At 37.6% G+C, this 16,236-nt stretch overlaps 1 protein-coding gene across 1 annotated transcript; it reads right to left on the bottom strand.

Annotated features, from left to right (window-relative positions):
* Nucleotides 1-3,038: 3,038 nt before the first annotated feature.
* Nucleotides 3,039-5,028, bottom strand: RB195_000504 (uncharacterized protein; the record flags this gene model as incomplete). The annotated part of the gene is made up of 5 exons (XM_013440658.2): nucleotides 3,039-3,440; nucleotides 3,507-3,608; nucleotides 4,049-4,259; nucleotides 4,337-4,553; nucleotides 4,851-5,028. 5 exons carry the CDS (start codon nucleotides 5,026-5,028, stop codon nucleotides 3,039-3,041), a joined length of 1,110 nt encoding a protein of 369 aa, XP_013296112.2.
* Between the last annotated feature and the right edge of the window lie 11,208 nt (nucleotides 5,029-16,236).

Genomic DNA, 16,236 nt, shown 5'->3' with positions numbered 1-16,236 from the left:
TTCCGATATGGTTCTGGATTTCAGAATCGGATTTTTTTTTCGAATATTCAGCATGGAGACGGGAATGTTCGAGCAACCTCTGCTAATTACTTCCACAGCTCCGCTAATTTCCCTCGTATATAACGGGTTGGTACGAAAAGGCACTCTAATTGTCCACGTTTCCCAAAATTCTTAACGTGCCCATAAATCTGAGGCTTGATACGAGCATTAGGATATCCCATTCATCTGTGAATCCGTGTTTTTTTTTACAATTTTCTAGAAACTAACGCCCAATGGAAGTTAACGGAAAAGCATACTTTCTTAGGTGGAGAAAACTTACTTAAGAAACTTCTCAAAAGAAGAATAAGAATCCCTTGTTCTTCATAACAGTTAATTTCACCAGTTTCTAGTTTCAAAGAATTTTTGTTCCACATTTTTTTAAATATATTTTCTCACTTATTATTTTTTATTATTATTTTTATATATCTTTTTAATTTTTGAGGCACTTTCAAAGTATTTTAAAGAATACTTTTTTTCAAGGCTTAACGGACAGCTACTCCAATATTTATTCCAATTTTTAAGCGAGCTGTCAACAACCAACAACAACGACTAATGTTTGAGTCTTCAGACTCGACGCTTTCTTAGAATTCTCCTTCCCTTACAATTCACAGTTCCGGCGTTTACGACGACAATGCATGACAGCCGCCGGTGTTGGTTCTCAGGTGACCGCATTGGAGAAAACTTCAATAGAGATCGATTTCGGCAACTTCCACGGATTTTTACGATTTCTTTCAAAATAATCCGAGCGATATCCCGGATTGAAAAATGACCAGTGTTGTCCAATAGAATTAATCGCTTCATCAAGTACTAAATATATCCTGTTGATGCGATTGGATATATATGCATACACATCTGCAGCATTAGAAATTTGTGAAAAAAAAATCTTCAATTTTAGATACCTTTATCAGAGTAGAAAGTTAGCATTTTTAAAAACAAAATACGAGCGGGATTCTGGAAAGGATTTTCCCTTTATTTTTATCGAGATAGAAACCCTACCTTACACCTTCTCTTGGAGTTCAACACTAACATTTTCGTTCTGGTCCACAAGTTGTCCTGTTTCTCCGTCAGCTCTGCTGTAATTCCGTTGCTGGCGACATAAGTGGACGTAACTAACGTAACCAGAAGACGTGAAAACTGCTCTGTTGTACCGAAACTGTCTAAACGTCTTGTTGGCAGGAAGCGAAGCCGCGCGCAGCACCATTCATAGTCGGCGCCGATTGCGGTCAAACGGTTAACGACGGTGAGTTTCCGAGTGGGGCAACGAAGAGAAAAGGATGTATGTCGCAAAGAAAGAAATGTACACACATCTCGGATGTGGCAAACTCGGTTAAAGGCAGCATGTCACGAAATGTTGGAGTCTTTTTGGGCAAATGTAGATTAGCAGCCCTGAAAAACACCGTGGGAACCGTGCGTTTATTCCTTCCAGACACGTGAGGACGCGCCGCACCCGCAATCGAGCGGTCGGAAATCTATGAATTCGCCTCAGCAGTCTGTTCAAGTGAATAGTCTGCTGAGGAAACAGGAGCGTATACAGTGTGGCGCGGTTTAACGTGCCTCGTCGGAATTAAAGCGGTTCCCAAGCCGTTTTTGAGGACAGTTAGGAGGAAATGTGCGGGGCCAAGCTTATTTTCGTAATCTACACTCTGAACACCATATTTGTCCATAGAGACATTAACATCGTCATTTTCGTGATTCCCATAATTTTCCCGTAATTCCCATAAATTCCCATAATTAATGTTGTCAACGCGTATTTTGCGTGCGGCACATATCTTTGGCATAACAGGTGTACCGTCAACCTTTCTTTATTAACCTCCATTTTTCCACTTAAGTTGTCTGTATCTCACTACTGGAACAGCGCAGTCTTAAAGCATTCCGCTAGGACCGCACGATCGATCGATGGTTCGGAACCCTTCTAGTGCTCGCCAAGCCTTTCGTCCCTCCGAGGTCGATAAATTGGCATCAGACTTGTCAGGGTGGATAAAAACACTGAATTGATACATCGGCTAGCCTCCGCAAGTCATTCTATAGGCCAACACGTATTCCAGAAACCTCAACGATTACGAATTGCTGTGAACGTTAAACGATAAAAACACTGTTGGCGCATCCTGAGCGGATTTATGCTACAGTTTTTAAAGGCATCACTCCACGAATCTGAGGTGGTACGGATTTCAGGTGGAGTATTCGTATAAGGGATAGGAGACTATGAAGAGGGGGGGGGAGGGGGTGATTCCGTTCATTTCTTCCTAATTGCCGTAAAAAACGGCCCGGATAATACGGCTTCAGGCGTTTTGGCGCACTATTTTCTACAAGGATTTCGACTGGAGCGCACCAAGTTTGTGCGGCGCCGCATCTTCCGAGCCGTTTTTTACGGCAATTAGGAAGAAATGGACCGAATCACCCCCCTCTCCATATTCTCCCATCCCGTTCACGAATACTCCACCTGAAATCTGCACCACCTCAGATTCGTGGGGTGATGCCTTTAAGTCTGTAGGCAGACATTTCCTTGCGGTGGAAAAGCGGCTTACCATTTTAATATACTGAACAGTTTTATTAATTTAATTATTTTTAATTATCTCGGACTCATCCTTGCTAATCTGCAGTCGCAGATTATTGTTTTCAAAAGCTGTTTTAGTGGTAAATTTTAAAAAAAATTCGAGCTATATCGATCGCGCTCACGAATCGATCGATGTCCGAGCAGAGAGTGGTAGTATAATCCGTTTAATTTTTCTTTTAAAAAGCATACAAACATTTGTGAGCATCAACAATAACATGCAATCACATACATACAGTAATCAAGTGAGCAGTAAGAAAAAAAAGGCATATTCAATGATTGTGAAAGAAATCAAGGTGTGGTACTATGCGCAAACCCTTCTTCTTAATCAACGCCCGAAATTGGGCCTGTACAAGAAAAAATAAAATCCTCGAAAGACAACTAACTACCTACACATATACATATGAACCCGCAATAAAATATTGAGAATTCCTCCAACCACGAAACGCTAAACGATCTCGACGTATTCGTCGATATTAAAATGTACGAGACGAGGTGAACCTCCGTTTTTCATCGAACTCGATCTATTCGGATCTTCATGGTTGGGACTGGGAATTGGTTTAGGTGTGGATGGCCGAATAGCACCAACCACAGTAGCGGAATTCAACAGCAAATCATCCACCGATTTTCCCAACGTATCAACTTCTGGCTCATTTTGTTTCGTGTCGACTGAGACGACTACTGCTTGACTGTCAGGAGACGTCGTAACATCCGGCTCGTCGACAACAGTCGATTTCCTCGACGGTGAACGTTCCGCAGTTCTCCTTGATCGAAAACTTGAGCGGAACGATCCAGATGAGCGTCGTTTTACATAAAACTGATCGATCACATAGTTCTCCAGAAGTGAGACCTAAATGGAGGATACAGTATCCAAGTGGAGGAATGATCTACTTGGAATTCCATGTAAAAAACTCACTTTATCCACTGATTTTGCGAATTCCACCTCGTCCAGCACCTTATGGTCAAAATTATCTGCATCAGCGAGGACTTCACGGAACAATTGACTTGTTGAGTCATTCTGAAAAAGCAAACTCGGCCAAATATGAATTTTCGGATCAAAAAAGTGAAACTGGGAATTTTCTCTTGGCGAAGGTATGTATTTTTAGAAATTTTCAAATATTACGATGTTTGATGATGATTATGTTCGAATATTATGATCCTAGCAATGACCGTGGGTCTTGATTCGCTTTTTTTGGAGATAAATTATATTTTAGTGGAAAAATACAATAAAATATACAAGATAAATATTATTATTGTTGTTCATATTTATATCATATTATTATCTGCATTGTATTCCAAGTATTTTCGGCAAACCACCTTCCAAACCCAGGAAATTGAACTATTTTCACGAAATTTTGAAAGTTTTTTCTCTGAAATTTCAAGGACCAATGTAAAAGTGCGAGAAATCGTGTGCTGGAAAAAAAAAGAAAAAAGTTTCAAGATGGCGTCAGTTCCTACCTCAACATTCCCGAAACGAACACATAACATCGCCATATCATACAAAACTCGTAGTCGACTCGGATGACTAGGACGACGCCAAATTCGCCTTCCCATAAGAAAAATTTGCGCGTATTCCCTTTTCACTTCCCTCCAAATCCTTCTTTTCTCTTCCGCTTCTACGATAATTGGGGCTAGTCGATAATAACAGGCATATATGGCGGCCTCGTACCTCAAAATCATGGCTAATAAAACGGGGCCCGTATGGCTGAATGAAATCCGTTAGGTAGCCAGAAAAAATTCGCTTACCACGCCAGATAGCAGTACTTCTTTGCGATCCCCTTAAGACGTTCCAGCCAAGCATAACATAGTTCGCGACGTTCCTCAGTGGTACCCTCTTCAGGATCGCTGTATTGAAATCGGAATAGGTCGTTCGCAGTCCAATTATCGCCTTTTCTTCGTAGCCTCTCGATCTCACTGGTTGGTTTTCGTACGAGTTTCGATGCGACACGACGGATTGGTCTATCTGAAGTAGAAATTTGCGTGTGTGTGTGTGTGTGTGGAGTATGTCGAAAGGGTTTAGATGGAATTAGTCGCAACGGCCGCCGCCGCCGACACAATGGCACGAACGTAGCGCTATTTTCGCTGCTGCTGACGTCAACGTCGGGTTACGTCGGGTCGTTGGGGCGAGTTGTAAAACAAACTCATTGCATTCACGTCGTTGAGTTGCTTTCGCCGGATTTCATTTTGCACGTGGCGAAGCACTTCGACCAGCAATTATAGCACATTCATTCACAAGGAAGAAAAAGGAACCTCCTCCTACCTGGAACAGGATGCAGCCTCGCATGACTCTTATTTCGTTGCGTTTCCGACAAATTGTTGTACTTCAGACATTTCTTCAGATTCGACACACATTTCCTATATTTTAGAAGTAGTGCGGATAGAAGATCCGTTTTCACTTTCCGCCAACGCTTGTGAAAAATTGACGTTCTCAACATCATCTCCTTAACATGATTCAGTTATGATTTTTTATACGATTCCTAGAAGCTCCACAAAATATTCAAGCGAAAGCAACATGAACTTATATTAAAGAGAATGAGAGGAATTTCCATTATCCTAATATGTGCTTCTCGGATAATGACATTATGCAAGTTAAATTTCAATTAAATGAAAATGTCATATAAAAGAGAATGGAAAAAACAGAAAATTTTCAAGTTGTAGGAAATTGAAATCTAAAAAATCTATTTTTGGAGTTTTATTTAAGAACGCTTCCAACAGCTGCTGAAAGTTGCTATGAGTGCTATCGCGTTGAACAGACTGTTTATAGATCCCGAAGGATAAATTACCGAAAACAAATCCTAAACCTCAAGTGTAGCAGAAAAGACCGACGTCCTAAGAAAGGAGTGCAATATTTGAACCAAGAAACGTAGAAAGAATTGAACTTTCGTGTGAAAAAATCTCAAAAAAAAAAGATACAATTGATACACGATTTTTTCTTAATAATTCCATTAATTGCAGAGAATATAAAATCACGAGAAACCAGATAAGGAAAGAAAATCTGTAATTTTCGTAGGAAAAAAAGAAATGGGCCATATATCTGAGATATGGAGGTCTTCTAAGGGAAAAATCGTTGGTAGCCAGCTGAAAATAAAATCAAATTAAATTTCAATTTCGATCGGCGCGTCGTATGTCAACAGAAGGTAGTATTTAATAAGGAGGAGACAATCCGAGCTGTAGATCAACGGTGGAAGGATAAAACGGTGACTTTTTCCTTTCCTCCCTTGAAGAGAACATTCATTCTAAGAAGAAAATATGAAAATGAATAAAAATAATGTAAAAAATGCATAATATACGCTATATGTGAAAAATAAAATAAAGATAATAGATAAAATAAAGATAATAAAATAAAATAAAATAAAGGATACGAAAAATAAACAAAAAATAAAATGAATATTAGTAAGCAAGAAAACAAGTAATAAAGGTAAGGCTTCGTTCGTTACAATTCGAACAATTACGAACACATCCAGAAAAATGTTGTTCAAGAAGGCCCCAGCGAAGTTTTGAGAAATAAAAGCACTAAAAATTAATTGAAATAATAAATTGGAGGAATTAAAACAGTGTACGTTACTATGGAATATTCCGGAAAAATGTTCAAGTGTTTAGTTTCAGATTTTCTTTGAGAAGAGGATACAGAGAGTTCAAATTAGGTAGTAGTATTAATTTATAGTAACAGTAAGTTAGTTTAAAAAAGTAATATATAAAAGAAAGTTGTACATAGCAATTTATAGTAGTATTATTTATGCAGTATTAATTAAGTCTACAATGACACAATGCAATGAGTTTTGCCGGAGTTAAACTGAACTGAACAAGAGATTTTTGTTGATATTTGTTGTTATTGTTTGTTTGTTATTGTTGTGGTTTTGTTTTTGTTTTTGTTTTTGGACGGAGACAAGGTAGGATTTGATGTGTATGTGAACCACAAAATATAAAGTAACATAAAATTTCTGAAAGAAGGGGTACCGTATACACGTATGCTACAAATTCATCAATCCCGGAGGATGAAGGGTGTGGTGAACACTAGGGCGGGTTCGAACCTCCGATCGATCGTGCAGGAAGCGGAACTTCTAACCGCTACACCACACCCACTCCATTATACCTACATAAAAAGACAAATACCACAAATAATACAGGTTAGTACTGTAACTCAGAAAATAACCAGGGTGGATTGGTAAAAACATTTTTGTGGATGGACCGACATGAAACAGGAGCGTATGCGAACGAAGAAGAACATCCTGGCAGCACAGGAGAGCATAGCGGATCATAGTCAGCGCCGCGCATGTGATGATTACATCCACGGGAGTTCTCTGCTTGCTGATTTGTGTTAGTGATGGTTGTGATGTGATGTGATGTGTGATATGTGAGAGGAGAGAAGAGAAAAGGGAAGCTGGATGGACGGATGGATGGATGGATGGACGGGCGGACGAGCGGACGAACAACTGCTGCTGTTGGATGGCTGGCCGGCCGGCCGGCTGGTTGAGGTTCGAAGGAGGTGTTTCAGTGGTGGCGAGGGCGGACCGCCTGCTGCTGCTGCTGCTGCTGCTGCTTTTCCTTGCTCCTACATACACACCTCAACAAAACCACTTTTCATTCACACGGCAGCGCACCTCATTCCAATACAAAATGCTACCCTATGGCATATTTATACGTGCTTCAATGCCATTTACCACACCATACTTAAGGATTACTAAAGTATTCCCGAAAAAACGAGCGCTTAAGTGTTTCCAGAAGCTCGAAACTCGGGTTTTATAACAATAACAACAACAACAACAACAACAACAACAATTTGCCCGATGTTGATCTAGAGATCCTCGGAAGAATTGATTTATGGTTATTTCAGTGTGTATGTTTTCAGGAAATCCTCCATGCTATTTATTAATGGATGCCCCCTCTTCTCTTCGCTCACAGTTTATTTATCTTCTTACAGCTGACAATTCACATGTGCAATTGCTTGATTTATGCAAAGCGAAGTAATTACATTGTGTAAGAAATAGGTTTGGAATTTTCCAGAAGCGGTTTAACAATAACTAAGGGAATCCGGAAAGCAAGCGGAAAAGTAAGAGATGCTGAAATGTTCGAACATCCAATCTGTCCACTTTTTTTTCAAATATAATATCGAATCACAAAAGATGTGACTGCTATGGGAGGAAGCGTGACAAATTGCTGTGACCAGTAAAATAGATTAAGCTGTAGATCTGACGACGGAACCAGGAAAAAAGTTGATAATGTTAGATCCAGGCAGCTCATTTCTAGTCAAATCAATTCCTTCTTTTTACTCCTAGTCCTTTTTTTTCTACTCCTTCTTTTTAAATTTTTTCTCTCGGCTTTTTTTCTCCGAAGGAGCCAATCCTTTAGAATGAAATGAAGAAGAACTGAGATAGATACCTCGGTTGCAAAATCCGTTGAATCACCGCATACGAAGAGGAAAATCCTAGGTTTTTTTTAGCGAATTGTGCTAGAACAATAAGAAATGCAACCGTATACAGTTCCCTTCACCGATTAGTGAGCTCAGCTGACTTTATATTGTCATCTGAGTTCAATCATCGGTTAATTAGTTATTACACAGTTAGATACTCCTAAACTAATCCAAATTTCTAATATAAATTTCAAAATCAAATCAAAATTTCTAATCAAATTTCCAAATCCAAATTCTTCCACATAAGAAAGATCGACCTTGCCCTCTACGGCTTCTTTTGAAATTTCAATCAAATAAAAAATTGAAATAAAAAACAACAACAAAATATAAAAATTAAAATTAATTAATTAATTTCAATTATTTAGTTGGTGCATGAGTAAAGGTTTTTTTTTTAGGATTTAAACCTGCTCAGCTAAAGAAAAAGAGTTAAGCATTATGCAACGGGTTGTTTGAAAGGGCATTTCTTTACAAGATAGCGCTTTTGGTTTTTCTTAAATGCTGATTCGAATTTTGTTAATTTTTTGGGTCAATATCCATGGAAACAAGGAGAACTGCTGAGACATAGATTAATGAAGTGGTTGGTGGCGAAACTTCTAGATCTCAGGCTAACGATGTCGTGCTAACTTGTTATTATTCCAGAAACCCTTCGCTCCTTTTTTTTCGCTTCTCTTTTTTTTGTGATCGCCTAGCGTGTTAAACGGGCAGTTATTGTGGCATAAAATTCTTGTTAGACTCGATCGCGCTGAAGTTTTTGGTCTTGTGAGCGTGTGGAGTTGGATTAGGAATCGTGGATCCAAGAAATCTGTCCAAAATCACGGCTAAAGCGTCAATGAATCGAGAAGTGTTTCCTTCTATTGCGTGAGATAAAGGAATTCAATGTGGGAAGTTAGGGGAAGCGAAATTGGGTCACTTGGAATGACGGAAGAGCTCCTCTTCAACCTCTTCAGAACAATGCACTTCAGCCGAAACGCATGAATCGATCAGGAAATTTATGGAGCAAATATGGATATGTATGTAGCACGGAAAAAACTGCTTATAAACTGAACATACATGCCACTGGTGTGAAAATGAACTACGAAATCCTATATATAATTTTGTATTATGAGAAAACATAAATATTTGAATTCTTAGACTGATCCTGAGACCAGGTTGTTATAATCTTTTATTCCTGCCTAAAATTACGGCGAATAAAAGACTATAGCAACCCCGAACTTTTCCAGAAAAGATACCTGAAAGAATAAAATCAATGAACGTGATTTATTCGATCAAACCGCTCTATGCGTCCAGTAGAGGAAATCCTTAGTTTAGTGCTGGATCGCATAGCTACAATTGCAAGTTTAGATCGTATCCTAGGATCGCATTTCTAAAGCGGCTCGATACCTGTGGTGAGGTGACTAGAGCAATCAAATAGCGAAAATAAATAGGGGACGAGTTCTCGCGTAATATAAAGGAATTCTTCTGAGCGATTACACAATATTATAACTACATAAGGATAAAAAGAAAAAGTTTCTGGCATTGATCAATCCGCTTGGGATGCGCCCGCACGTTCACTTCAATTCGGAATCGTTTGAGGTTTACGAACGTGTAATTGGCCTATACAATGACTTGCGGGGGCCAGCCGTTGGGTCAAGTCAGTGTTTTTATCCTCCCAGACAGTCTGGTACCAATTTATCGACCCCGGAGGGATGAAAGGCTTGGTGAGCACTGGGGCAGATTCGAACCTCCAATCGATCGTGCAGGAAGCGGAACCTCTAACCGCTACACCACACCACAAATGGATACAGCACTATATAAAATGTTAGAGAGACATGTTACCATACATATATGTGGATTCCAAGACAGTACTGTAAATCAGAGCACAACCAGCAGGATAGAGGATTGCTGAGGGATGCGAATGATCGCATGCGTACGTGTGCATCGGCGCGCCCTGCTCATCAGGGTAACTGCCCTGTCGCCGCCGCACCGCCATCACCGTAGTAAAGTTCCAAACAATCGCTGACAGCTGATGTTGTTTCCCCCGGTGGATCATCTCGCCCCAACGAGTTCAGGACATATGCTAGCACTTCAGGATGGATGTCATAAGTTCTTGACGATGGGAACGAATACTTTGGACGACCGAATGTTAGAATTCAAAGACGGAATGCAATTTTTTTAAAAATAAATTTGAAAATGTAACATACCAGTAAATTAAATAGTATAATAATATAAATAACATAGTACTGTACAATATATAATACATAGCAAACATAATATAATAGTACATGATGTAATATAACATAATAAAAGTAAAATAATAATATAAATGAAAATGGTGTAATAAGTAATATAAGTGGCAGTAATAATAGTAATGATAATGATAGAAATATAATATTAATGATAGTAAGTCGCGGGCGGATGCGGCGCAGTCGGCTAGAGGTCCGTTGTAGCCACACTGTCGATGGTTCGAAAAGTAATAATAATAGTAGCAATGTGATATAAATAATAATAATAATAATAATAATAATAATAATAATAATAATAATAATAATAATAATAATAATAATAAACAATAATATAAGTGATAATTATAAAATATCAAATGAAGATAGTTTCATTCATATGGTTTTGTGGAGTAAAATATTTTTTCACTCAAATAAAATTCATTTATTAGCAAAAAAAATATTTTACCTCACAAAAATCGACCATACTACATAAGTTTTTGAAGTCAGAAAATTTTTTTCCTGCAGATTTCTTGCGGCTCCATTGGCTCCTCCTGCTACTACTTGTAGATTTTGAAATGAGATCCATAGCGTTAAAGGCATCACCCCACGAATCTGAGGTCGCACGGATTTCAGGTGGAGAGTTCCTATACGGGATCGTAGATTATGGAGAAGAAGGTGATTCCGTTCATTTCTTCCTCATCCTCGTGAAAAACGGCCCAGAAGATGCGACTTCAAGCGTTCTGGGGCGCTTTTATCTACAACGAGCTCGATTAGAGCGCGCCAGCCTTGTGCACACGCCGCATCTTCCGCATCTTCGTTTTTTACGCCGATTAGCAAGAAATGGACGGAATCATCATCCCCCCCCCTCTCCTTGATCTCCCGTATACGAATCCTCCACCTGAAATCCGTACCACCTCAGATTCGTGGGGTGATGCCTTTAAGTCTTCTCGATGCAAAGTCTCACCTCCTCATCCTATGTGGGGCCTCGTGGTCCCGGTGAGTGTCCGCCCAAGTCGTGGCAGCACTTGGTAGCCGTTACGCGAGGAGCCTTACGGAAGCAAAGTGTGAGGAATATGAATGTCCGTATGAATGATCCAACCTTACATTTCAGGTAATTAACGGTACTTTCCACTTCCGGTCTTGCAGCTATTCCAAATCAGTTAGTCTTCTCAAAAAAATCTGGTGCCAGTTCATCAAGTGTGAAGAAATTAAAGGATTGATTAATATTCAAAGTCAAATAGTTCAAATATTCATTAGTCAAATCATTGACCGCGCAGATGCATTGAAGGACCGTCAATCACGCCACAGCTGTTACTTTGTTAACCAGAAAAGAAAAAAAATATTGTTAATTCTCAATTTGCAAAAATTTTTCCTTATCATCGCGTTTGAAACTAAATTGTGATTTTTTTAGGACAATTGCACAGTTAATTTTAGGCAGTACTCGGACAATGAGGAGGAAGCGACGTAAAACGTGTGGGAGACTCCACAACAGTCATGATTTGTGCGGAAAAGATAACGAAAAAATATATAAAATATATATTTAGGTCATTCGTTGGTCCGCATCAATAATAATATCAATAATCAACAATAGGAAACAAAACTTCTGACTCTCTTTAAAAAAGTGCAAACTCTGAAGTGTGAAAACTCAGTAAAGATACATAGAGTTACAGAATTCTGGAATTTACTTCCTTTGTTCAATCAAATTGTTGGATTTGTTTAAATTAATAAATTCGATTTGATTGTTAGTTTTGTAAAAGTTAATTCCATTGTTACTTAGAAAATATTCCTGTCGAGTATATCTTTTTCTACGGGGATATCTTTTTACCGCAGTTGAAATACGTAAATTTGCGTCGGATCCTGAATCCTGGATTTATGTTAGCTCACAACCAATGATCTTCAAGAATCAATGAATCAATTCTTTTGAAAGTCCAGAAATTGGAAAATGAAACTTTGGGAGTTTCCGAAAACATCAGGATATCGGGAAAAAGTCGGAAGTTTCGAGCAGAGCCTTTGTTTTTCTAAAAGAAAAATAATGTGGTGCACTTGTTGCAGTGAATAATGTGCCAGCACCGCTGTGTATGAGATTTTCATTGAATGAACAAGACGTAGGCGCGCGGAACAAAAACGAAAATAAATAGCATAGCAAAATCGAAGAGAAAGATTTAGATTTTTCAGGAAATCATGTTCCTTTAAATCACTGTCTTTGTGAAAAATATGTTCTACAAATAAATAAATAAATACAAATATTTTACGGTAATAATGGTATTTACGGTAAATATTTTATGGTAAATCATTACTTGTTTAAAAAAGAATAAGTAATGAGCAAGTAAGAAAAAAGAGAAAAAGTATGTTAAAAGTATGTTATTTTAAAAGTAGTAAGTATGCTTAAAAAGTATGTTCTACAATTAATATTAATACCTTACGTCAATAACAATGAATGCTAAATATCTACTGGCCGGTCAGATTCGGATTCACTATGACTAATTCCTATAGCTGACCTGGATTTTTTACCAAACGCCCTTCTATGAAGAACTGATTTTCGACGTCGAAACGGTGCCGCAAAACACTCGTGGAAAACAGTTCGATGCGACAACTTTGAAGAAAACGATCAAAAGAAGAGTTTACTCCTTTACTCCCTCCAAATCCAATGAAAAAAATTACTTTGTTTAGTTTATTTTTATTTATTATTTGTTTATTTTTTTAGAGCTCAGATCGAACTTACTTTTTACGATATCTATAATAACGATAATCTTTAATGAAATAATTTTGAATGAGAAAAACTTGCTGGAAAATTCAAATAACGACCGTATCGTTAAAAAAAATGGGAGTATTACAAGTATTTAACTATCCTACATCTCATAATGAGCATCGTTTTTCGTTAACAAAATATTTGTGAGCCCTGAGGGTTGACCACTTTTAATCCAATGGGAAAGTAAGAAGTCTATTTTGCGTTAGAAATTACGTGTACAAGTAATGTGTGGGAGCAAATTTGTTTGGAAATTGAGTCATTAGTGTGTCACTGTGGAGTGAAAGCGTTTTTGGGAGGTGTTTTCATACATCATCGACAAAATGTATTTTCTCTATTTATTTACCAAGATGTGTTTAATTTATTTATATTCTCTTCTATCCTATTTTTTCTTCTATTCTATCCTATTCTATCTCTTACTTTTTCTTTCTATTTATTTTGCGCATTCGCATTGGTTGTATTTCAAAAGAAGTCTTTTGTTTGTCTACATCATGTCCATATTTGATATATTTATAGGATATCATATAAATCTCCTAAAGAACTTCAAGAATTCCGTTGAAATGTAGTTGGGGGAGAGGAGTGAGCACTCAGTGGCGCCCTTATTCCTCTATTTCTTTATTTATTTTATTTTTATTTCTATTTTTGTTTTTATTAAATAATTAAATCGGTGTCCTAGAGCCTAAACATTAGTCTTAGAGGACCTAAGCTAATGTTACGAAGAGAAAAAAGTGAGAAAAAAATGTTGAGGAATAAGGGCGTCATTAAATCCCTCACTCCTTCCTTCCAACCACATTTTCCCCAAAAATTCTCCCATAGTCTGATTTTTCCAGCGGATTTCTTTGAAAGTAGGAAAGAAAACCCAAGAGAAGAGAAATTGTAAGAAGGAGTTCTGGAAGAGAATTCCGTTTACCACATTTCGTGTTCTCGCGATCAAATCTATGTGTATTTGTACTTTAGCAGTTGCCTGCTCACAGCCGGACGTCGATTCATTTTATTGTGGAAGATAACTCTTCACTTTATCATGCATATAATTCATTCTCAAGTCGATGGAAGCAATTTACTTGACTATGTCATAAATTGTATTTTTTTTTCGTTACAATTACATTTTAAGGACATCTGCTCAGAAAAAATGGATGCGCCGAAAATATTCCTTTCTGAAAAAAAAACCGTCTCGAGTTGCGTCGAGGCGTGCGACGGCTAACGTGTAAAACTTCTGTTGGGTCGCCGCTTAGAACATACACTACTTCTAAAAATGTAGAGTAACTAAATAAAATGTAATAATTAATTCAAATGAAAATAACTGAATAAAAAATACATCAATAATAAATAAAAAAACATGAATAAGTAGCTGAATATGCAGCTCGGCAAGAAATGTGATAATATGACACCTTTCGCACGGATTTGATAATGAAAAGTCTTTTTTTTAGGAGAAAATTAAAAATTTCGAGTTGTATTAACGAGAACTAACGATTACACTGTTTCTTTTCGATAAAAAAAGACGCTAGGTACTAATGCATTCCCAACAGACGTGTACAGTTTTTATGTTTGGTTTGTCAGAGAAAAAGTGACAAGTTTCCAGGATTTCTGGATGGGCCACATGTCTAGATTTCTATGCGAAACAAAACTGGCTGAGAAGAGATTTTCACAATTTCGAAGCATGGGGAACTTGCGTTTTTTTTTTTAATTTGAAGGACCTTATGGTGTGAAAAGAAGCATGAACCCAAGAAACTATACATAATCCCAATCTGAATTCTCGGATACAGGTACAGGATGTAAACGTTCATGGAAAAGAACGAACTCGAGAAGATCGGGAATGCACTGAGCACAATTATTATTAGTTAATTTTATTATTTATTATATTATTCAATTTATTATAATTTATTATTTATTATACTTTATAATCCAATAAAGAAAGAAAAGAAAAAGTTCTTCTTATATTGTCATTATTTATTGGAGCTGCTGCTGGTTTTCTGCTGAATCCTTTTGGACTGAAATAACAATGAAATAACAAGCCTATGGGCGGTCAATCGTAATTTCTACTTTTTTTCTTCACAATTTAAAATAGAATGTCGACGGAAACATGACGATAACATCAGGTGCCTCACATCACATAACGCTCGACAAAAATTTCCATGAAATTAGGATCGGCTCTTCGTCAATAATTTTCTTTTTTTACAGCGTGACACAAACGAACGACAAGCTGTAATATGAAGCGAACAATCGAAGAACAACAATAGCAGATGAAGAAAAAAACAACATGGGATCTCTTCAAAAACAAGAAATAATAAACTGAATGCTAGTTGCATACGTTTTTGGAGAGGAAAGGAAGAGCAAAACAGAAAGTGTTCAGAAATTATACGACCAAAAAAAATCTTCAGAAAATATTAGAAATGCAATATAAGGGGGTCTCTGGAAGAAGAAAGGCCACTAAGAGTCAAATACGTTGCTAAAAAAAAAGGAAATTGAAAATCAACTACAATTTTTGCACATTTCCACCCTTAATGACAAATGAGGCAAGTACAAATGGTACTGAAATGCAAATTGACGTATATAGTCGGGGCGCTGAGAGGGGGAAACGGTAAAGAGGGTCCTTACGGATTCTTCGCGAACGCCCCCGAGACATTACGTGTCCAATGGATATCCCGGGGTGTACGCGGACACATCCTGACGAATCCACGCTCCAGTCATTCATGGAGAAGCAGACCTCCCCTCCCCCTTCCCCCCCGTTGTAGATGCTCTTCTGACCGTGGAGACCCAAACAGCTACACACTTTGTAAGGATATATGTAAAGAAGAATGGTGTGAGTTATCGAAATTATCGCATAAATAAAATAATATAAATAAATAATGTCGAAATAAATTAAAGAATAGTGTAGTAAAAAATATCATTTTGTTTGGTGCTCTAATAAAAGAACAAGAACCACTTTTGCCTAGATATTACTTCCAGAAATTATCGGATAAATAAATAAAATAATTTAAATAAAAAAATAAATAATATAAATAAATAAATAAATAATATAAATAAATAAATAAAATAATATAAATAAATGATGTCTAGAAATTCTATCATATGGACTATTTTTCTTCCAAGAGGTCAGAGGTGCATGCTCGAATATCCGCCAAGACCCTACTAACACGCACCTGCTGAACGTGTTCAACCACTCCAACGCGACGCATCTGCCTCAACTCACCCTCTTTGTCTGCCAGACATATTTTCTGCTTCCTTCAACCTTCCCCAATCGAAGATTTACGCTTCTCCTTGTAAATTTCATTTCTTTTCGAATTCGTTG

This window comes from Necator americanus, chromosome IV, assembly GCF_031761385.1.
Source record: "Necator americanus strain Aroian chromosome IV, whole genome shotgun sequence".
Taxonomy (NCBI): domain Eukaryota; kingdom Metazoa; phylum Nematoda; class Chromadorea; order Rhabditida; family Ancylostomatidae; genus Necator; species Necator americanus.
The sequence above is the reverse complement of the archived record's forward strand: the minus strand, read 5'-3'. Positions and strand labels throughout refer to the sequence as shown.